This window comes from Enhydra lutris, unplaced genomic scaffold (genome assembly GCF_002288905.1).
Source record: "Enhydra lutris kenyoni isolate GAN:26980312 unplaced genomic scaffold, ASM228890v2 scaffoldscaffold66, whole genome shotgun sequence".
In the NCBI taxonomy this organism is placed as follows: domain Eukaryota; kingdom Metazoa; phylum Chordata; class Mammalia; order Carnivora; family Mustelidae; genus Enhydra; species Enhydra lutris.
In genome coordinates, this window is record NW_019154150.1 from 9,589,625 (window position 1) to 9,614,450 (window position 24,826).

General features: G+C 42.5%; 1 protein-coding gene across 2 annotated transcripts in view; it reads left to right on the forward strand.

Moving 5' to 3' along the window:
• The first annotated feature begins 3,896 nt into the window (after positions 1 to 3,896).
• LOC111159143 (SH3 and cysteine rich domain) overlaps positions 3,897 to 24,826 on the forward strand; it is a 151,816-nt gene continuing 130,886 nt past the window's right edge. For both annotated transcript variants that reach the window (XM_022521572.1, XM_022521575.1), the window contains exon 1: positions 3,897 to 4,007. In XM_022521572.1, the coding sequence (XP_022377280.1) occupies positions 3,897 to 4,007 (111 nt within the window). The remainder of the gene's footprint in view (positions 4,008 to 24,826) is intronic.

Genomic DNA, 24,826 nt, shown 5'->3' on the forward strand with positions numbered 1-24,826 from the left:
CCCCAAAGATACAGATGTAGTTAAAAGAAGGGCCATCTGTACCCCGATGTTTATAGCAGCAATGGCCACAGTCGCCAAACTGTGGAAAGAACCAAGATGCCCTTCAACAGACGAAGGATAAGGAAGATGTGGTCCATATACACTATGGAGTATTATGCCTCCATCCGAAAGGATGAATACCCAACTTTTGTATCATCGTGGATGGGACTGGAAGAGATTATGCTGAGTGAAATAAGTCAAGCAGAGAGAGTCAATTATCATATGGTTTGACTTATTTATGGAGCATAACAAATAACATGGAGGACATGGGAGATGGAGAGGAGAAGGGAGTTGGGGGAAATTGGAAGGGGAGATGAACCATGAGAGACTGGACTATGAAAAAAAATCAGAGGGTTTTGAAGGGGCAGGGGGTGGAAGGTCGGGGGAGCCAGGTGGTGGGTTTTATGGAGGACACGTATTGCATGGAGCACTGGGTGTGGAGCATAAACAATGAATTCTGTTACACTGAAAAGAAATAAATTAAAAAAAAAAAAAAAAGAAGGCTTGCACTGGGTCTTGTCTGCCCCAATAACAGGAGTCTCCAAATAAAATGATTAGCTTTGATGCTGAGGAGGCAACAGTCAGGAGTTGTTGTGAGGACTGTAGTCCCACATTAACCATTGTTCAAAGCAGGGGCTGGTGGGGCTGCTGGTAGGACTTTGGGCAAAGCGTTGGGTTTCTCTGGCTTCCAGGCAGGTCCCTCAGGCAAGGTGGCCAGAGGTGACAACTAATGCCCCTTCACAGGTTGAATGACAGTGGTTGGTGCCTCCTGCCACATTTGTCTTTACTTCTTGGCTATCACCTCCAAAATGTACACCCGGTGATTTTTCACTTTTAAGATACAAGAATGGAGTGGGCAACTCTCCGTTCTTTGAGGACTCTCCCTATGCTTCTCCTAGGCTTCTGTCTGTCAATCTACGTCACTCTTCTCTTTAAGGCCTGCAGCCTCTTCACCAGATCTGGGTTCCACATATGTGCAAGGGACAGCAGAACAGTGTAGCCAAAACTTGGCCCAGGAGCAGGATATATCTGAGTTCGAGTCCCTGTTCCCACACTCACTGTAAAACCTAGCATAATTATCTTGCTAAATAAAAGATTAAATGAAAAAAACACAAAGAAAATGTTTCTAGCATAGCAGAAGCCCAGTGCAGGTTAGCAGTTATTATTACCATTGATTTAACTGCCACACTCCATACCCTTCATATATCTCATTATTCACAATAACCCCATGCATCAGACATGGAGAACCAACTTATTGAGACCCCTTTCTCCTTTATCCTTGTCACTTCCCCATTCCCTGGTCATTCTGCTTATCTTCTAACTTCCTTTCCTTGCTATTCTTTTTTGTACCCTTCCTAAGTATGGCATTTTAAAATTTTAAATAGTCTTAATATCTTTCTACCAAATGGCTCCAGAAGAAGCCAAAGCCCACAGAATCAAAGTCTGAGCATTTTCTAAAATGAAGGGGGAGATCATACAGCTGGCCTTCAACTCTTTAAAAAAAATAAAATAAGATCCAAAGATGAAAAATTCTTTGTACTTAAGTTACGGTGTGCTTACCTACCAAGATTGGAACTGCCCATGATCCTGGGGGGCTTCACTTCCTCCAAAGATCCTTCTCTGGCCACACACTTGTTCAGTCCTTGCATTTGTTCATAGTCATTAGATTCCTATATTTTTCTTTATCACAGTTCATAAAATCTCTGTGTGTGTGTGTGTGTGTGTGTGTGTGTATGATTTATTTAATCTCTGTCTCTCTCTCTCTCTCACCCGGCTCTCCATTCCAGGACAAAAGACTAAATCTATTGATATTTTCTCTCTGCTCAATCATTATTTTCTAGCACAATGTCTGGTACAGAGGAGATGCTGGATAAAGATCCGTTGATACTGTTGTTCCTGTCATTATATGGTCTGGTTGTTGCTCTTGTGATTTTGGCTATTAGAATCTTGTATCTAATGAGCAACTAGGAATTGTGTTTTGAGAAAGAAAGAGCTGTGGCCATTTGAGTTAGCTAATCTGGCCTGGTAAAATAAGAAGCTAAGGACCACTAGGGTATTTGGAGCTCTCTGAGAGCCAAATGCCCATTAAGAGCCTGGCACTTAGAACAGGAGCTTTCAGTTGATGTCCAGGATAGAGAGGGTAATAGGTTCTTTCCAAAGACATGAGCTAAGGCAAACATGCAGGACCAGATATATATAATTCACAGGATCCAGTTCAAAATAAAAATTCTGGGCCCCTTGTTCAAATATTATTAAGAATTATAAACAGAGCCATAAATACAGAGAGAACAAACTGGTGGTTGCCAGAGGGAAGGGAGGTGGGAAGATGGGCAAAAAGGGTGAAGGGGAATGAGAGGTACAGGCTTCCAGTTACGGAGCACATAAATCACAAGAATGAAAGGTACAGCACAGAGAATACAGTAAGTGGTATTGTAATAACATTGTATGGTGACAGATGGTAGCGACACTTGTGGAGAGCAGAGCATAATGAATAGAGATGTCGAATCACTATGTTGAACTCCTGAAACCAGTGTAACACTGTGTATCAACTAAACTACAGTTGAAAAAAAATTAAAAATAAAGGAATTTCAAGATGGTGATGGAAGATCATCAAACCAAGTACAGGGTCCTGGGTGAGACTGCACAGGTTGCATACCCATGAAGCTGGCCTTGCAAAATTTACAGAAAATCAGGAAAACCTGGAACATAATGTTGCAATTTTCTGTTAGACAATTGTGGGAGTTTTGTGTTTATGAAAAAATAAGATTTTTTAAATATCCAGATGTATTTCCTTTCCCTGCATACTTAACATAGGTTGTGTCTTCAAAACATAATGGATCCTTCTGTCCCCTTATTCAATGGGGCCATCTCTCTGTTTCCAAAGGTTCTATTAAGGCAGACTGGTCTGCCCCTCCGTGACCAGCCCTGAACTCCTTGCTATGCAGAAACACCCTGTGGGGTGTTCAGCCATGCAGAGCTGGCCTCCATCTGAGGCCTCAGAGTCCAAAGGACATGGGTTTTTGAGCCAAAATGGGTTCCAATCCACTATTTATAGTTCAGCGACTTAAAGCAAATTACTTAGCCTCCCTAGAACCTCAGTTTTCTCGTCTATAAAATGTGAGTGATGCTACCCAGTCCAAGAGGTTGGCCTTGAGGATTAAATAAGGTTAAAAAAAAAAAAAGTCTAGAGGGCTGAGCACAAAAAGCACACAACAAAATGAGGACACAGCCTCTTTGCATTTCGCCTCTGCTTTAGTCCAAGGCTGAATGGGGGAGGGCGGAGTGCCTTCAAGCAGGGGAACCCCAGCTCTCCCCGCTCTCCGTCACTGAGCCCTATAAATAACTTAGCTAAGTCACCGTCTCCCTTGGAGTCGCTGTTCCTTAGGGTGCGGAATGAGGGTGGTGTTGCAGGTGGTCCCTCCGGGCTAAATCCTTCCCGGGTTTTGTCTGCCTTCCACTACCCCTCCTGGGGCACCCCCTCTCTCGGGTCGGCGCGCGCGCGCTTGAGGCCGGGCTGCAGGACCCCTCAGCCGCGGCCCCCACCTCTCCCCCCACCCCCAGCCTCCCGGCCGCGGCCGCTCAGCCCCGCCCCGCCCCGCCGCCCCGCCTCCCCCGCGGCCAGCTAGCGCTCCCGAGCCGCCCGTCCGCTGCCGGCTGCCAGTCCCGCCAGTGCGCTGGCCGGCGAGGGGCGGCGGGCGTGCGGGACGGGCGTGCGCACAGGCGGAGTCCGGGGAGGGCGCGTGGGCGGCTGGGAGAGGATGGGAATCCCTGGGACCCGCGGCTGAGCTAGCCCGAGCGGCGGGAAGGCCAGCCTCGCTGTTCCACCGGGAGCCCAACACCGTTCCCGCGCCGCCAGGATGATCCCCCCGAGCGGCGCCCGCGAGGACGGCGTGGACGGGCTGCCCAAGGAGGCGCCGAGCGCCGAGCAGCCGCCCTCTCCTGCATCCACCAGCAGCCAGGAATCCAAGGTACCGCGCACACTTGCCCCAAGAAAACATGAACTCACTCTCCTGCTCTCTCGGTCCGCCTTCGTTTCCCTGGAACCGGCGCCGACGCCGGCGGGAGACGTACCCTTAGTACCCTCAGGGTTTCCCTGAGATTAGAATGTCGGGCCGGACTCGCTGTAACGCTGCTGGACCACGTCGCGTGGACCCAGCCTCCTGCCCACGCAGACCCGAGGCTGCGCTGGCTTCTCCCCGCAAGCACACGCTGGTTGGTGCGCCCTGACTCCAGGCTCAGAGACCGCTTTCCTGGGTGCTTGGTGGCTTGGTGGTTCTGTGCTTTCAGCCAGCTGGTGCCCAAAGCGCGTGGAGGTGTTCTGCTGCTTCTGAAGGATGAAGTATGATAGCGAGGGATCCGCCTTCAGAAAAGCTAGAGCACTTGTGGCCAGTAGAGGGGTGTTTGTGTCACAGGGGTCCCCGAGACTAATTTAAGGGCTTAATTTAAGGGTTTAATTTAAGGGCTCACGCCTAACTTCGGAAAAGCTAAGCGAAAGGAAAAAGCCGCATTCGTGGGAAAGTTGAGGTTCCTCTTGTGGAAGTTAATAGTTGGAGAACTTACACTTGCTTTTTATGAGTTACACTAACACACATACACAAAGCCAGACGCGCAGCACTTGTGCCACCGTTCCACTTCCTCTGAAACTCTCGTGGGGGCCAGGCACATGTTTGGAAATCTTGGAAGAGGAGCAAGTAAAATGTGGACGTTAGCAGTGACATGTCAAATGGCATCTTAGCCTGGAGTGAAAATCCTAAGATGTAGTTTGTGGTTATATGGATTTCTTTAAGTGCAGGGCTTCTGGTTCTTTATACAGATCTCCTTGTGAATTCCCCAGGCATCTTCGGAATTCTGGGCGGTTCCTGTATAGGAGTGAAGGGAAGGGGTATGCCGGTTTGGAGGGCAGGGCAGATGGGACCAAAACAAGTCCCATCCCTCTCTCCCTTTAGGTACATTCCTAAAAGCCATTGACAAATCAGCGGGATCAAAATCACAGCCAAGTGGCTCTTGGTTTAAGTGCTGCTGGGCACTATACACATCTCAGCCTCTGGAAGTTAGCCATCAAAGAGAGCTTTGCATTATCTTTATCTTTTTTTCCCCCCCTGATAAATGTCTGATCTGGGGCATGTGTGTGTCAACTTTTCTAGAACTCGATTGGAAATAGGGGCACGAGACGCTCCTTCCAAGGTCACTGTGAAGAATAGGTAAAATGACCCAGTGCAGTATAAAGACTCAATCTGTGTTTATCCTTTTCCTTCCTGAGATCAAGGGGCTCCAACCCACTACAGATACCCATTCCAAAGCTGTTTCATAACCTGCACACACATACCTACCACCTCTCTTTTGACTGGAAGTTTCTGGGTGTCTCATCATTGTCTATCGTTGACCATCAGCCACCCAAGGGGTATGGGTTAGGGGCCATTTCAAAGATGGTCTCATAGACTGTAAATGAATGCAGCAAAATTCAAGAGTGAAACCGGTACTAAACTTTTTGAATAGGGCCTGTTGCTCTGCAGTCGGTGTGTTCTGGAAGGGGCTTAGCATTTGCGTACACCACGGCATGGTCTGGTTTAAACACACTATATGGGTTTGCTATTTATAGATATCCTGATGCAAATTCTTTGGCAGAGCAAAAACTACATATGTAATACCCATAATTATCCACTGATTTCTCTGACTAGGCTTTCAAATTTGTACATGCCAATTTTTCTCCAAGTGGGCTACACACCTGAAGGGCGTGTATATGTTCTGAAATTTGTCATGGCTTCGGTGTTCTTAATCAGTGGAGATGGCCCAGGGGTGGCAGGGGATGGGCCATGAACGCCAGGAAATTGAATGCAAAATAGTGTGTCCGAATGTGAATTTTTATGGTGTGGCATTGGTGATGTTCTCAAAGGGGTCCAACCCCCTCAAAAAAAGCTTAGCTGCTAGCATGGAGGAACACGTGGTAAGGGGGCTGGAGGGCATGAAACAGGAGCAGAAGAAAGTTCTATTTATTCTTCACCAGGGGTGCCAGATCTGAAAGTTCACTGCCATTTATAGGGATTTTCTGCCCTGAAGATGAGAGCATAAAAAGGAAAGCACGAACAAGGTAATAGTAGTCGTTTCACCTCACTCTGCTCGGACGGTCTGTTTATGAACCTATCACATGAGTTAGGCCTCTCTGGGCATTAAACTTCCTCAAGAAAGATTTTTAAAATTACCTTCTAAAAGACTTTTCTTTTCTGATTATAAGGGTAGCAAAATACTCTTTGTAGAAATATGAAAAGCCCAGATAGAAATAAAGGAAAAAGAAATAACCCATTGGCTCACAATCCAAGGCAACTACTGATAACATTTTGATCTATATCGTACATCTTTTTTTTAAGATCTATTTTTATATTTACACAGTTGAAAGAACTCTGGTCAGCATCTACTGAATGTGTACTCTATGTCAGGTACAACTTGATTCTTCACAATAACCCTATGAGGGAGATTGCCTGTTTCTTTGATTTTATGAATAAGGAAGCAGAAGCTCAGAAAGGTTGGGCGACTTGCCCAAGATCATACAGCTAGTTGAGTGACACAACCAGGGCAGAGTGCTGGGCAGCAGAGCTCTGGAGCGCAGCCCCCCACCACATCTGTTCATCATGCTTGTGTACTCTTTCACTTGCTCCTCGTTCCCATCATATCCTAACCACATAGCTCCCACGCCACTCAAAGTCATTTACAGCGGTATTTTCGTCTTCTCTTAAGAAATCTTTGAAAACGAGTTGAGCTGCATGTGAAATGACTAAAGACCAAATTTTGTTGAGCTTCTTTGGTTTGGTTTTGCTACTCTTCCTCCAAAAATAGACTTATGGAGATAATTAAATGTAATGTCACAGAAATATCTGGAAAAGTAGACCACAATAAACCCTTTAGAACAGAGAGTCCATTAGGAGTGGAAGAGGATGTTTCCATGCCCTGAGCCCGTAGCATGTTTCTGGAAGTCCATTTCCTTTGAAGGTTCTTTGGAATGCAACATCATAGCTTATTGGAGTTGGAAACACGAGCGATCATCTGCTCGGGGTATTTTTTAAATCAGGGATAATTTTTGTTGTGTAAATTTATTTTAGTATGGAAAATTTCAACAGGCACGAAAGTAGAGGAAACAGTATAAGGAATTGTCATGGAACTAATTACCTGCCTTCCCCAGCGACCAATTCTTGGGTGATCTTGTTGCATCTATTATTTCCGTTACAACCACCATCCCTCCCCAGATACACTGGATCATTTGAAAGCAAATTCCAGACATCATTTCATTTCATCCATAAATATTTCAGGTTGCCTCTCTAAAAGATAAGGGCTTTTTTAGTGAGCATGACTGCAGTTCCCTTATCACATGTACCAGGTGTTTTCATCAAGGGTTAGTGTGTTCTTTGGGGGTCCACAAACGGTCTTTGGAAGATGCATGCACAACCAGAATCTGCATTCAAAATTGTGCAGTTATGCACAGAGGTCCATCACCTGGGGAAAGGATCCAGAGCTTGTCTGAGATCAGTCCAGTACCTAGAGCCCTCAAAGTTTGCTGAAATGTCTTCTTTTTTCTCTCTTGAGGAAATCAAAGCCAAGAAAGAGACAATGACTTGCCTAAAATCACACAGATTGTTAGTGTTGTTTAAGAACACTCTTTTGGGGTGCCTGGGTGGCTCAGTGGGTTAAAGCCTCTGCCTTCTGCTCGGGTCATGGTTCCAGGGTCCTGGGATCGAGCCCTGCATCGGTCTCTCTGCTCAGCGGGGAGCCTGCTTCCCTTCCTCTCTCTCTCTGCCTGCCTCTCTGCCTCCTTGTGATCCCTGTCTGTCAAATAAATAAATAAAATCTTAAAAAAAAAAAAAAAGAACACTCTCTTGGACCTTGGATACCCCAGGACAATTTCCTGAGAGCATATGCCTGTGAACCGAAGTAGTAATGTGGTTTATGTGGTTTTCTTTTTCATAAAATTAGTTGAAGTGAAAGAATGTGAAAACCACTGATGAACCTCACCCCTCTATCTTTCCACTAACTGTTCCAGAAAGACCACAATCTCATTTGTTTTTTAAGTATAGAGACTGTTGAATACTAAGAAAAATGTCATGTTTCAGCATCCCTTATTTCAATGAATATCCCTTCTCCTACTGACTTACTGACAGCATAGAACTCTAGCTAAGGTCTAATAGGAAGGTTTTGTGTGGATACCCTTTGACATCACTTACATGACCCAAGAGGCTGTGAAGAGATTATAGGTTTCCAGGCCAAACAGAGAAGAATTGAGATCTTTTCTTATTAGTTGCCCTGTGACTCTGGGCCAGTTGTCTAGCCTCGCTGAGTCTCAGATTCCTAATCTCTAGAATGGGGATGCTAATACCCAGTTGACATGGGTTTTTCTGTAAAGCCTATAACCTAGTATGTCGTAAGCATACATGAGCACATAACGTTATTTACTTTCCCTTCCTGCTTCACATTAGATGGCTTCTATCCCTAATCAACCCCACATGTCATCACTGGAATCATTTCAGTAACCAAAACTGATGTTCCAATAGTATAACTGAATTTGCCTCCTTTTGGACTTTACTTATGCTGTTGAGTGCTGAGGGTTTTCGCCTTAGCTGTTTTGCACTCCCGACGAAGATAAGCCATTGATTTACCAACCTATAGCTTCAATTTTGGAAGGGGGATATAAGCCACCCCATAGCCCATAGGAGCCATGGACCAAGGAGTCCCCTCCTTCCATTGTTCTCTCTGAATCTGGACTACCATCCGAGCTAGGGTGAAGGTATCTCTTAACCCTAAGGATGTGCGCTGCATCTTCCAGAAAGGTGTGTGTTCACCAATCAGCAGCTGTTTATCGAGTGCCTCCTTTGTGCCCAGTGCATCTCATACGTATATGTGAAGATATTATTGATAAGGGACTTAACTGCTATTCAGGGAAGATGAAAGAAAATGGGACCTTGGCTTCGCATTCAGATCCCTTGGGGAGTCCAGTCCATCATTTAGACTACGAAGTGGAAATCTCTGAATGAGGGTTCCAGGGATCAGTATTGTCGTAGAGATTCCTTCATGATTCTATTGTGCAGCCAAGTTTGCGAAACACTGATTTAGACTCTAAGAATTGTAGACTGTCGAAGAAATTAAATAGAGAATAAGAATTGAATAAGAATGGTAGACTGTCAAGATCCTCGTCTTTCTAACCACAATACGTGAAGGAATCATTTGTAATTAGTCTCTCTTCTTCCCCTTCCTTTACCATTCAGTCCAAAGGAATAGCTCTGGCAATAGTGACCAGCTGTTGACTTCCATGTTACCAAATAATCTTAAGCATTTCTCAGATGCAGCTGGTTTTACAACAGTAGCTATGTCCTTACTGAGTTATTGTCATAATCATAAAAATAACAAGTATTCACTGTAGAAAACTGGAAGACAGAAAAATATAAAGAAGAATTTCTTTATCACACAACAACCTGGAGTTAAGGATGGTTATGTTTCTTGCTGTATTTCTTTCATTTACATTTCCTTTATGCATGCACACGCACCCTTGAAACAAAATTGGAACAGCGTATATACATAAATGCGTGTTGTACTTTTTCTTCCACTTGATGTTATGCAGTTTCCTTATACTCTTAGATAATCAATAACATGAATATTCAAAATGGTATAATATTCTACTTTGTTGTTACACCAGATCTATCCCAGAAGTCCCTTCTGACTGCATATTTAGATTCTTTCTTACCGTTCACATATTTTAAAATATTAAAATTTATGTCTTGCTACATAAAACTTTTATTATATTTCTAACTAGTTTCATGGGAAGTAGAATTGCTGGGTCCAGATATAAATACTTCTAAGGTCCTTTATTCTCATTGACACAGTGCCCTGAAGAAATATAATATTGTAGCTTTTTACTTCTTAGTAAAGTTTGACTGAAATATGACATCATACCAAAAAAGGCACACATTTCAAGATTCCAGCTTAATGAATTTTACAGAATATAAACTTTTTATCTGTCTGCAGTCAATGCAAAATCAAGAAATAGGATGTTACCAGCACCCCAGAATCTCCCTCAGACCCATTTCTATTTCTGCCTTCCCAAAGATAAAATAATATCCTGACTTCTAACAACATAAATTAATCTCAGTTATTTGAACTTTATGTAAATGGAGCATATACTGTATATTCTTTTATGCCTGGCTTCTTTCACTTAGTATGTTATGAAAGTCATCTATGCCATTGCAAGTAGCACTAGTTTTCCTTTTTCATTGCTGTATAGCATTCCACTATATGAATAGTTCACTATTGATCTACTCTTCTGATGGTGGACATTTGGATTGTTTCTTGGGTTTGGCGGCTATAAGTGGTACTGCTGTGATAATTTTTATGTATATCCTTTGTGGCACATCTTTTGGGTGTATACCTAGGAACAACATTGCTAGGTTGTAGGGCATATGTATAGATACTGTCAGCTTTCCAAAGTAGCTGTACCAATTCATACTCCCACTAATGGTTGTTATGCTGTGTTATGTTATGGTTGTTAAGCTTTTCTATGTTTTATTTATGAAATCTTTGCTTACCCCAAAGATATGAAGGTATTCTTCTATATTATTTCCTAGAAATGTTGTTTTGCCTTTCACACATAGATTTATAACCCATTTAGAATCACTGTTTTGGTATGGTGTGAGGTAGGGGTCAAGATTCAGGATTGCACTGCTGCCTTTGCTCTTCTAATAACATATACCACTCAAGAGTGTTTGCTTCTGGGATGCCTGGGTGGCTCAGTCAGTTAAGTGTCTGCCTTCGGCTCAGGTCATGATCCCAACGTCCTGGGGTGGAGTCCTGCATCAGGCTCCCTGCTTAGCAGGGAGTCTGCTTCTTCCTCTCCCTCTACCTGCTTCTGCCCCTGCTTGTGTGCACGCTTTCTCTTTCTCTATCTCTTTCTCTCTCTCTCTGACAAATAAATAAATAAAAATCTTAAAAACACACACACACACACACACACTCAAAGAAAGAAAGAATGTTTGCTTCTGTAGGTATCCCAGGGCATCACTAGCTGAGAACCTAATTTTATATTACTTTTTTGGTTTGGAGGTTCCCAGACCAAATTGTGTTATATAAATTTGAGCCTTAAATCTATGTGAAGGCAGATCTGTAATTATGAATTCTCAGGAAATATGTATATATGTATGTATATATTCTGCTTTATGACTATGTTAAGATTTCTTTATCATGAACCTGAGTTGGTGAGAAATTTGTTTCTAGTTCATTCTTTCTTTCTTTTTCAAGTCTCTGTTTTATTTAGGCATCAAAATCCAACCACCCTAGTTTTTTTTTTTTAATTTGTGGTAAAATATACATAATTTATTATTTACCATTTTTACCATTTTTAAGTGTACATTTCTGTGACATTAAATACATTCTCATTGTTATGCAACTATCACCACCATCCATCTCCAGAAATTTTGCATCTTCCCAAACTGAAACTCTGTCCCCATTAAAGAGTTATTCCCCATCTCCTTTTGCCTCCAGCCCCTGACATCACCATTCTACTTTCTGATTCTCTGAATTTGACTTCTCTAGCTACCTCATCTAAGAAGAATTCCATAATATTCGTCCCTTTGTGATTGGCTTATTTCCCTTAATGTAAATCTTCAAGGTTCATTCATGTCTTGGTATGTGTCAGAATTCCCTTCCTTTTGAAAGGCTAAATAATATTCCATTATATGGATATATCACATTTTTTGGAGCTAAGAAATTTTGCTGTATTTTCAATAGGATAATATTTGATATCATTCATAATTTATTATTTTTTATTTTCTCACTCTCTGAACTTCTTTCCCAGTTACACTAATTCACTTACCATCAAGGGACATTTGGGTTGCTTCCATCTTTTGGCTATTATGAATAGTGCTGTTATGAACTTAGGTATGCAAATGTCGGTTCAGGTCCCTGCTTTTATTTCTCTCAGGTGTATGGCATGAAATATGATTGCTATATTATGTGGCAATTCTTTTTTAATTTTTTGAGGAATCATCATATTGCTTTCCCCACGGCTGCACCAATTTAGATCACATCAGCAATACACAAGGGTTCTAATTTCTCTACATCCTCTCCAACACTTCGTATTTTCTGTTTTTTTGTTTTGTTTTGTTTTTGTTTTTGTTTTGTTTTTATTCTAATGGGTGTTCAGTGGTATCTTATCGTAGTTTTTATTTTGTATTTCCCGAATGATCAGTTGAGCATCATTTCATGTGCTTATTGGCCATTGGTATATCTTCTTAGGAGAGATGTCCATTCAAGGCCTTTGCTCATTTTTTAACCAGATTGCTTGGGTTTTTTTGGTTAAGTTGTAGTTTCATAGTCTTTTAAATCAGAACATTTGAAGGACAAAGATATATGGAATTTTTCTTATTGTTTTAATTACACTTATTTACACAAGGATTATTTTTATGTTTTAAAAATATTTGTCTTTTTTCTTATGCATATTATCTGATCGTATTATCTGTCCTTGTCTATTTTAATAAAACATTCATCCATTTCCTATAGATTTTTTAAAAACTTCTTTATAAATATTAAAACCATGATCTTTCATATATGTTGCTAACCTTTTCCCACAGTGAAACTTGCTTTTTTGATTTTATGACATTTTCAGTACAGAAGATTTCTTTTGTCATGTTGTTAGGTGTCTCAGATTTATTTAGCTATGGCTTCTTTTTTCCATTTATATTTAGAATGGTCTTTGCCACCCTGGAAGCAGATAAATAATAACCTGTTTGTTTCTCTAGATCTTTAATAAATACTTGTTACTTTTATCACCTTAATCCATCTGGCTTTTTTGGTGTTATGTGGTATGGGAGAACTCTAATTTTTTTTTCCCCAATGATTACTGAGTATTTCTAAAACCATTTATTGAATAATTCATTGTTTTTTCACTGACTTGAAATGTTACACTTATTATGTAATAAATGCTAATATGTACTAGGTTCTCCTTTAGAGTCATCTGTTATATTCTAACAATTTTGCATGTATTACTCTACAGTACTTTGGCATGATTACTATAACCTTTTAATCATTGTAGCTTTTTAATAGATAATTGGTAATACAAGTACCTTCTTGGGAGTTTTATTTATTTAGCTGCACACATTTCTGTTTTTCTACCAAGTTATAAAAATGATATTTTAGAACTCACTGCATGAAACTTTTAAGATCATCTCAGTGAAATCTTTACTAGTAATGGGGTTTCTTATCCAGAAACATAGTATGTATATCGTTAGGTATTAACATGCCTTTTATGACACTCATAAACACTTGAGAGTTTTCCTCAAATCCTTTCTGCCCGATTCTATGTTAGCTCTTGTCTGGGTGTTTTATACTCTGGGTTGCACTTACAAACCATCTCTTTTATATTTTCTGATTGCTGAGAGCTGATATACAGGACATTTGTTTTATATTAATTTTATAACCTAAGATCTTCCACATTCCATTTCTTATTCATCAATAAAGAAATACAGTCTTGCTTAGCAGCTCAAAGCATGGGCTCTGGAGTCAAAAATAGCTGTGTTCACATCCACAGTACCACTCTGGGATGCCACTTAATACGCTTCCCTATCCTTGGTTTTCCTGAGCTTCACTGTTCTTTCTGTAAAGTGAGCATAATAATGCCTTCTGCAACATTGTCATTAGGATTACATTAATTAGTGGATGCTAAGTGCTTAACACAGTGCCTGGCACATAATAAGTAAATGTGAGCTATCATTACCGGATTATCATAATATCTGCAATAATAATTTCACCTCTCTAAATATAATTCTCATTTTGGGAGGTGGGAGATTAGGGTACATTTGGAACAGGGGCTTACTGCACTCCCAAAATACGGTAAATATTAGTGGAGGTATTGAGCTAATGCCTGGCTTACTTTAAATGCCAACACTGTTTTGCCATAAGTGTACGCCCTCTGTAAGTGTGCATTGTACAGTGTTGGGTGCTAAGGAGTGGCCTTAGCTCTCTTGTTTATCAACCCATTGTGGAAGCCACTGCAAATTTACACACTCAGCCTGAGAAGCATAAGGTGGTGCTTTGCAAAGGAGGTCCTTAAGACCTCCTTCTCTACAAATTCCAGACCTCCCTCATCACTCATGTTCACAATTAAACTGAGACAGTCTTTCTTGTGTTAAGATGGGTAATGTTCTTAGCTTACTAAGAATTTCCATCAGGAATGGATGTGGAATGGTTTCAAATTACTTTGGCAAGTATCAAGGTAATCGTGTGATTTCTTTTCTTTTCTTTTTTATTTATTTTTTGTCCTTTGGCCTCTTTATGTGATGGATTATATTTATAGATAGCCTAATATTAAACCCTTCTTACATTCCTGGAAAAGGTCCTACTTGGCTATGAGGATTTTCTTTTAATAAACTGCTAGGATTTGATTGCCAATACTTTATTATTTTTTACATCTTTATACATAAAGGAGATTATTCTGTAATAGTTACTTTGTGTTCTTGGTCAGATTTTATTTTTAAGGATATGCCAAGTTTTAAAAAACAATTTGGGAAGATTTCTATAGAAGCTTTCATTTGTTTTGTTTTTGTTTTTTCCATGGAGCAATTTGTAGAACCCAGATCCCCTCTTTCAAAAAAGAGAAAAAAAAAAAACCTCTGATAATATCTAACACCTATTTTAAAATAAATTTTGAGAACATTTCTTCGATTTTATTATTCTATTCTTTTTTTAACGAATTGGCATGATTCAGATTTGTTAATTTGTATTTTTCCATAAAATTATTCATTTCCTTTAAATCTTACTAACATCCCTGGATGGGTTATTATAAAACAGCTCCAGACCTTCCTTCAGTCTCTTCCCATTCTCACTTTCTCTAGTGGGGTTCCCATGTGTGCACACCCCGTTTTGTAGTTCTCTGTATTTGTATAACATTAGTCCCTTAGATCTGGGAATCAGAAGAGTTAAACACCAGTGCTCCCCCCCTTAAATCTCTCACTCCATTGATTCCCCTCCTACTGCTGGAACAATTCCTCTCTGGTCCTTTGGGCTATCACTTTCCCCTCCAGTGGTCACTCAAATGTTGGTCTTCTCTAGCATCCTAGTGTCAGCCCTCAGCTCTTCTCACTCTCCATAATCTCTCTACATCTCTACTGGGACGTGTTACCTATTTTAATTTCACCCGCTAGCCGATAACTTCCGAATCTGAATCCAACACAAATCTGAGCTCTAGACTGATCTATCCAGCTGCTTTTTGGACCGCCTGACTTGAGGCCGTCCATGCCTTTTAAATTTAGCCTATTCTCAACCAAACCCATCATGCTCGCTCGACTCAAGTGCCCGCCCAGGTCTTCATGTGTTCTCATCCATTGGTGAGCATAATCCCTCAAGTCAACTGAGCCAGAAAACCAGAAGTTATCCTTGATGACCCCCAGAGGGCCAGAGCAGAGAGGTGGCTTGGCAGCAGGTGGACAAGGGACAAAATGTCTGTCAGCCCCCAGAGGGTGCTTCACTGATCTGGAAATGCAAGTTGTCCATGCTGCCTTTTGGTAACAGCCCCATAGCTGATGTTCCAGTCTGCATGTTTTCCTCAGGTCTGACAGCAGCTGTGACCACAGCATAGACGACTGAGGTCAGACACAAGAGAAGGGGGCAAGAAGAGGGATCCAGAACACTCTGGGCTCCCAGGAATGCCACCATTTTGCCCTCAAAACCAACATGAGGGAAAGTAGTAAAAAGAGGTACTAGAAATCCATGGGCCCCTGGAAGGGCCTCCCCTCCATCTCCAACACTCTCAGTTTTATCAGAACAGAGCAACATGGAGAACTTGGAAAAGAATCCCAGCAGCCCCCTTCCCCAGTAATGTTGGTCACCAAAAGAAGGACAAGAGGCGGAACCCTGTCCTCTCACAGTGCACACTCCACACAGGTCTGCACATCTGCTAATCCAACCTGTCTGCCACCCTCCCCAGGGTCAGCATTCCCAGTTCTACCCTCTGCAGCTCACTCTTCACCAAAATCTCAGGCAGTGGCTCTTGTCTCCTTCCCTGGGCCTGATAGTTGAGGGGGCACCCTCAGTACTGCTTTCAGACTCTGTCTCTCCTCCTCTGAAACTCACAGTTTTAAAATCCATGTGCTCAGGCTCCTTCTTCCACTGCCAGCATCCCCAGTCAGCTGCCAACACCAGTGGGTCTCTCTGTACCCCACCATGATAGAGCCATACCCTCTCTCGCTCATTCCAACATCATTCCTGCTCTGATTGTTGGTGACATTCATATACTGCAGATGATTCTGCTAAATACCCTGGCTTCTGTAGCCCTTAAGCTTTTCTCCTCCTAAGGTCTTGTCTTCCATTTTCTTGCACATCGCCACCCACTTCCATGATCCTTCCCAGGAGTTTGTCTGAGTAGTGGTTGTATCATCTCCAGAATCTCCCTTGCAAGCTTCCCATTCTGGGACCACCACCTGGCATCTTTCCATCTAATTCTTTCTGACACCTCTACTCCAAGAATATTTCAACTACACCCGAGTATAAAATCCATTAACTGGGGAGCTTATCACCTTTCCTTGTCCCCCCACCCACATTAGGTTCTCAGATTCCTTTTTGTCATAACTGTATTTCCTCCCTTGCAAACACCCCGAACTCCCTTGCCCTTCTGTGCCTTTGTTCAGAATCACCTAGAGAAACCCCAGCTCTGCCTGAAGGCAGTTTCCCATCTACTCCATACCCACACTTCTGGAGAAAGTAGAGAAGACAGATAATAAACAAGGTGAAAACATGTGTATATTTCAGGCAGTGATAAGGCCACTTAGAAGAGAACAGTGTGGAAGCAGGGAGCATGAGGAGCTATTTTACTTCTGTGATCAAGGAAGGATTCTATGAAAAAGTGACTTGAGTCAGAGACTGGAATGGAGTGAGGGTATGAGCTGTCATTTCAAGATCGAAAATAAGAAGGGAGTAGGGGGAAGATCTGGGCAAAGCCCCAAGGTGGGAATAAGTTTGCATTGTTGAGGAGCAACAAGAAATCTTCAGTGCTTGTTGAGTGTTGAGTCCAAAAAGTGAGACTCACCTCTGAAGAGTCCAAGCACTAGAACTGTGCCGTCCAATATGATAGCCATTAAACCATGTGTGTCTACTTAAGTTTATATTTATTAAAATTTAAAGTTTAGTTTCTTGGTCATACTAGCCACATTTCAAGTACTTATAATCATCTGTGGCTAGTGGTTACTACATTAAACACCATAGACCATTATTCTCATTGTAGAACATTCTTAGACAGCACCTGCTAAACCCTATGGACTTTCCATGGCTGTGCTAAGGAATCTGAATTTTGCTCTAAGGTTGAGAGGCCACCACTTGAGAAAGCCCAGGAGGAAATGGATCTGGACAGTACATGGTTTACATTTTACCAAGATTTCTGTGGCTACTCCCTATAGTAGGACTACAGCATATCAAGAATGGAAGTAAGGAAGCCAGTTAGAAAGCTGTGGTGGTCCAGATTAGGTAGAATGGTGTGTTAGATCAGGTATTAGTGAAATAGTTAAGGAGCAATGAGTTTCAGGATATATTTTGAGAGTAGAATCCATGAGATTTGCTATGAATACAATACAAGGTATGAGGGAGAAAGAAGAACCAGTGGTGCTTCCTAAAAAGTGAGAAGGGAAGAGCACAACATTTTATGATCCACGAAGCCCTGTGCAAACATGACTGGGTAGTAGTCACAGTAAACTTCAAAAATATGGGGCATGAATTTCATCTTGTGGATGACCTTTCAAAGATGGAGGCAATATGATTGGCTTGACTGATTCTGAATACAGGGATGTTGATGGGGTCAGATTAACATCTTAGAAGCAGGGCAGAGGGAATAAGATTTGAAGAGTGAAGACGAGAGGCACCATTAATGTTGCTTCAGTAAAGTGAAAGATGGATTGGCATGGAGAGAACCTAAACCAGGGAGATGGGCCATCTAGGCCTGAGAAAATGCAGAGGAGAAATAGGAAAGAAGAGGAAAGAGCAAGAATGGGAGGACTTTCAAAGACAAGGGAAAGTGCCTGGTTGCTCCAGAGAGAGCTGTCTTCACAGAGCTTGCATGGGGTTGGAGGCTGGGTTCACCCAGGAGGACCCTTACCCAGCCAGAGACTCCACAGTCGGAGCAAAGAGCCAGAATAATTGAGTAGCAGTTCCACAATCAGAGCCAGAAACATGGAGATGGGGACCATCCCAAAGTGTGGGATTAGCAGGCAAGAGAGCATAGAGCTGATGCTAACAGTGAAGAAAATCAGACGCAGGATGGAATGAGGTCCAGAGTCATTGAGAATCAAGATTGTGAACCTCACTGCTTCACTGAAGCTGCCCTCTGGTGCCTGGGCCATGGAGGATATCAGACAACCATTAGTTGTGAAGTTGGTTGTTAGTCACCGTGATCTACATTCATATCTCATCATGTGACAAGACGATCACCACAATATACAATGGAATATGACTCAGCCATCAGAAAGGATGAATACCCACCATTTGCATCGACATGGATGGAACTGGAGGAGATTATGCTGAGTGAAACAAGTCAAACATAAAAAGACAATTATCATATGGTTTCATTCGTATGCAGAATATAAGGAACAGCATGGAGGCTACAGGGGAAGGGAGGGAAAACTGAAGGGGGGGAAATTAGAGGGGGAGAGGAACCATGAGAGACTATGGACTCCAGGAAACAATCTGAGGGTTTCAGAAGGGAGGAGAAGGGGTTGGGTGAGCCCGCTGATGGGTATTGAGGAAATTACATGTTGTAATGAGCACTAGGTATTATCCAGAAATAATGAATCATGAAACACTACATCAAAAACTAATGATGTACTAAATGGTGACTAACATAACATTAAAAAAAAAAAAAAAAAGAATACCACAAGGGCCAGAGTCATCCAACAAGAAAATACTTTGATTTTTGACTTCCATAAGCATGGGCCATCTCGCTATAAAACTAAAAGCCAGGTGAGGGGCAAGGAGATAGACCTTGGATTCGAGAAATTTCCTTCAGTCAGGGAGTCTTTCTGGTAAATAATCATTGTTATCTCTGGAATAGAAAAATCTCCCTGATTATAGTTTCAGCAGAAGCCTATTTCTACCCTTCCCCATTAATCTTAGTCTAAAAGCTCAGTGGACATCTCCACCCTGAAGTTGAATAAGCTTAACAAGATTTTTAGACTGGTTTCTTTAACCACATCATCTTTTTAGAAGATATGAAACCAAAATTTCGTCAAGTGGGGTACAGGTGACATAGATATATGTACAGAAGCCAATTATAAATTGTATCTCTGCTCATTGAACAAAATTTGAGATGAAGTTTCTTGGAAAAAGAACACTAAAAAAATCACATGATACACATCCAACCTTTTAAATTCTATTTCCTATTGAAAAGGGCTAGGGATGATTTTCTGATAACATTACTACTGTTATGCAAAGTTAGTTACTACTTTTTGTTCCAGAAACATTTTCTTAGGGCTCCATATTTTGGGAGAAATGTGTTCCTTCCTTCTCAAAGCAGCACCAGGAAATCTTACCAGACACAGACGCTCAGGAAAAGAGTCATCCTGGAGAGTCAAGCCTTCCTTATAAGAGAGAACCCGTCCTCTGATGTGCCAAGCATTTCCCAGTTGAGAATTTTGCTTGCAAATCTTTCCGTAATCTGGTTCACATTTCTCTGCTTTCAAAAGGAGAATATGACACATGGAATTTCATTCACATAGAACAGAGCTGCAAATGCTTTGTAAATTTCAAAGCAATTATATTGTTTTTGCAATTTACTTTGCCTAATTACTCAGGATTACCATTTTAAACAGCTGCTATTGAACTTTATGCAGATAGCAGAGGGTTTTTTTCCTTATACCAACAACTCCACACTGCTGTGCTCTCCTGGATCTTGTGTCTAATTCTAACATTTTTCTAACTCTTCCTTCAACAAGACCATTTCTCTCTGCAGACTACTTTGAGGCTTTTAACGTGCTTCTCCTAATTCGCTTTTGTATTAGAAGCTAAATCATCAAACTAGTTGGAATCACATTTTCCTGAGAATGGAAACTGAACCTAGTGGACTACCAGGGAAGTAAATAAAGGGTTTTTAATTTTTAGGGTTTTTTGTTTTGTTTTGTTTTTGCTTTTTACTTAGTGATTGGTCTGGAAGTTCATCAGGCTTTGCTTACATATCCCGGTTCTTGGCTACACTTTCTCTAAGTCAGTTGCCGAATTTCTAATATGTTTGCTCTTTCTGAATCCTTGTTCAAAGGGCAAACTGGTATCCATTTGTTTCATCAACACATTTTTACTGGATACTTTGTATGTTGGTCAATTTCTCAGTGATTGTCCTTGGTGGACCTGATATTCCAGTTAAAACATTTGGAAAGATAAATTCCTAAATATAAGGTTTCATTATTGTCAATTTCTTTGGAATGGATTTTTTCTAACTTCTATATTGGAATGTATCCCTTCTACTCAGCTATATAGCCTATAAGTGACATGATCAAGGTAAATATTCCATGAATAAGTTACATGAGGCAAAAGCAAAAGAGCAAAAGGAAAAAACATCCAGCTTACAAAATTTAAACATGCAGCTATGGTTCTTCTAATGATATAAGGAGGAACACAATATAAAATCAGGAGGTTTCATGTCAGATCATGACTCAAGCCACTGGAGCCCCTCAAACCATTGACTGTGCAGATTCTTGCTGTGAATGATTTTTTTCCAGAAGAAATAACTTCAGTCTGGTTCTAGAATTTCATGGGTTTTATGAACTTGTCTGAGAAAGCAGTGCACACTATTTCATATGTGACTGACTTATTCGTGTGGTTAGAATTACTTTGGCAAAGTTCTTTTGATAGACAGCCGATAGGATGACTTCGGCAGAAAGAAGAAAATTAAAAAAAAAAAACTAATTTAATAAATCATAGGGTCAAAGACGGCAGACATTTTAAACTTGTAAGTCAGAAACCAAGAACAAAATGCCAGGACTTCCAGCTTCTTGGCAGGACAATTCATTATTCTTTTTTTTTTTTTAAAGATTTTTATTTATTTATTTGACAGACAGATCACAAGTAGGCAGAGAGGCAGACAGAGAGAGAGGAGGAAGCAGGCTCCCCACTGAGCAGAGAGCCCGACGCGGGGCTCGATCCCAGGACCCTGGGATCATGACCTGAGCTGAAGGCAGAGGCTTTAACCCACTGAGCCACCCAGGTGCCCCAGGACAATTCTTTATTCTTAATTGGACCTTCACCTGTAAGTTTGGTGACAACCCATTTGGACAGCAGCACAGGGAGCCTAAATCTCTTTAGAGTCTTAAAGCCCATGCATCTGGCTCCCAGGCTCTGGGCAGCAGCTGTGAGATGATGGAGGTCCATTAGAAGACATGGCTTTCTCTTCCCAATGGTGAGACTCACCATCTTGGACCAGCTCAGAGGAAGCCTGCTTCCAGCTCATAAAGTTGCTGTAGCTGCTGAAGTTATCAAGTTTCTATCTTTTTCATTTTTCCCTTAACCTTTACCATAATTTGGGGTCTCCAAAAGAACCATGAGGTTCAGAAGCATGTAATTTATTGTTTTTATTTCTTTTTTAGGGGGGGGTAACACAGAGGGGAAGGGAGAGAGAGAATCTTAAGCAGGCTCCACACCCAAGGCAAAGCCCAGTACAGGGCTCCATGTCATGCCCCTGAGATCACAACCTGAGCTGAAATCAAGAGACGATTGCTCAACTGATGGAGCCCCCCAGAAGCATGTAATTTATTGAGGCACACTCTCAGGAAAAACATACAAGGAGAGAGGAAACAGGAAAGGGCAGGAGACAGAGCTGAAGAAGAATGTAGTCTAAAGTGAAGTCTTCCCTGATCCACAGTGGGGCTCTCAAGCATGAGAGTTGTCCCTGCCTTTATGGCAATAGGACAGGACTGTTTTACTCAGTATCAGTCAGTCTTTGGCCCAAGGTGGAGGTGGGGGGTGGGTGTGGGTGCTTGCATAGTCTCCCAGGGGAGACAGTTCCCATTAGCTGAGGCCAATTCTCAGAAGAAAGAGCCCTCTGCAAACCAAAGCAGCTGTGAGATGGGTGCAGTGGCCCCAGCAGAAAGGACCTGGGTGGTGGTACCAATGGCACCTGCCAGCTCGGCTCTCTACCTGTGCTATTTCAGCCAGGGCAGTCATTTCCCTCTTTCATGCTTCACATAATTAGGAATTTTGCTAACATTTTTGCTCAAAAAAAGAGTACTGTGTTTGAAAGAAGTCTGATAGACACCCAATGGAAGCCTATGAGAGATGTTGGCTATGGGAACTGGTTGCTCACTCCCTAATGCAATACGCATCCTGTAGCAGGAGAGTAAGCCAGGGATGTCGGCAGGGATGTGCCCTGATGGAGTCTTGCATGCCGTGCCCCAGGAAGAAACAGCATTTTAAGGTGAGGGATGCCACTTGTTGAGATTCCGGTTGGCCAATTTGAAGTGCAGAAATGGCTAGAGGACAGGAGCCCAGGTGCCTTGCTTCTCCGAGACCACATTGGTGGTCTTATCCTCTAATATGGGCATCCTTTAGCCTTGGGATAAAGACCTCCTGAGAAACTGGCCAATACGGGGTAACCAGTTTAAGACTCTTGGAAAGATTTTCATGAAATTGATTCACACACTGGCAGGTTTGTAGACAAGTTCTTCCAACTGACTTTGAAGTCATGGATGAACCGAAGTCCTACCCAGAATCAGAGCCTGGACAAACCGCCTGGATGGTGTCTCTAGGTTTAGTGGGTTTGAGCAGCTGCTGTCAGTTCGATGCCTCACACAGCCCCACATAACATAGGAGCACTCATGCTCAAGTTCTTTGGGCAGGACTGTTTGGGGAGAGGGATAAAGGGAAAGGAGGGGCTTGTTGTGCTTTAAGAGGGGTGGGAGATAATGCTCAGATCTATAGGTGTAAGGCAACACAGTAACCGTGACTGCCCTTTGGAAGCTCTCAAGCTCCAGACCCAGAACCAGACACCGTCTATTCATCATCTTCTCCCTGCAAGGTAGGCGATTTCCCAATTTGATGGATAATAAGTTGCTGGTGTCAAATTCGGGTCATCTGACTCCATACCTGGGCTACCATGTTCCAGATTCAGATAGACAATAGAGAGGTAAATAGATACAGAAATAGAAGTGTATAAATAGATATTTATCTATTGTAATATTTATCTATTGTAATAGCTGTTCATCTGCTGTCAAATGACCATTGGCCCATGTGTTATATAACTATTTGAGAGTGTTACTGGGTGACTTTGAACCCCAGAGCATAGAAAATATAACGTGGAAAGAACATCTAAGATCATCACAGAAAAATCTGATGATTTTAGGGTTGGGGAGACTGAGGCCCAGAGTGGTTGAATTCTTCTCTCACTTCCACAACAGTCACTACAGCCCAAAGCCACAGAACAGGCCACTTAGGCATTCACATTGGGTTAGGAAGCCTTATAAATACCTCCAAAGAATGCCAGAGAGCAGTGAGTTACAAACATCATGTGCACCAGAGTGACCTGAGGAAGGGGGCTATGAAAAAACAGAATACTAGATCCTATGCCCAGAATTTCTGGTCTGTTGGGTCTGGGATAAGGTTGAAGATTTTGCAGTTCAAACGCAGTTCAGGGGATGCTGACACTGCGAGCACAGAGATGCTCTGAGAACTAGTTCCACTGATGTAACTAGCTCTCCGCATGCATGTGTACTGTGCTCTACAGACATCACCCTGGCTATAATTATACAGAGATGTTCTCTTGACTCAAGATGGGCTGCCTGTATGCAAGGTCTCCAGCCATAGCCTCTATCAACCCACAGAGAGCCAGAATTCATTCCGCTGGCAGGAGGGAAGCCCCAGGACCATGCTGGGTTGACCCAGCCTCTCCCGACCTCCCACACTCCCTGCCTCCCTCCCCAGCTGTGGACTTGGATAAAGAAGGCAGAGGGGGGTCAGCTGCATAGGACGGAATTTAACCTGAAACCTCCAAACTTGTGCGTTCGTTTTGAAACAATCAGGGAATCAAGCCTCTAAGGTTTCTATCCCTCCATTTTGGAGTCATATTAGCATGTGAAAAACAGTCTCCCTCCCTTCTGGAAATAGAGGAACAGATGGCCAACTGAAGGTTCGTGAAGGAGGCAGGGGAACCTCCCAGCTATGAGTTTCCTTGGCAGGGATTTCACATCCAAGTCCACGCACAGCATGAGCCTGCCTTTCCCAGCATATTCATAGAGGGTGTATGTGTGTGTGTGTGTGTGTGTGTGTTTTCTTTTATGCTCAAAAAAATCCTTTTAAAGTCATAAACAAAAAGGTAGTAAGGGGCGTCACTTCAGAATCTGAAAGAGAGTGGTACCTTAAGAACCCGGACAGAAAAGAACAAGTGTGTGAGACCGGAGCTAGAGTCCGAGCTGCTACAGGGAACCCAAGGCAGCCTGCAGGGAGTGCTTCAGGGACGTGGATGGAAAGGGAGCTGGGCGAGGGGCAGCCACAGCCAGGTGCAGGACTCCAGACCTGCTGCCTCTAGGCACCTGAGCACCTGCTCCCTCTGTCCGCCGGGAGGGTAGCAGGACGGATTCTTCCGTGCATTGTATCACAGCGAGCAAAGCCAGCCACATAACTTGTGGGGTCTAGTGCAAAATGAAAGCAGGAGCTTCTTGTTCAGACATTATGAAGAATTTAAAGACAGCAACAGGAGAGTACGAAACCCTCCTAAGTGCAGACCCTGCGCGACCACACAGTGGCCTGCAGCAGAGCTAGGTGGGGGCGAGGGAGGGGCACGGACTTTTCCCTAGGA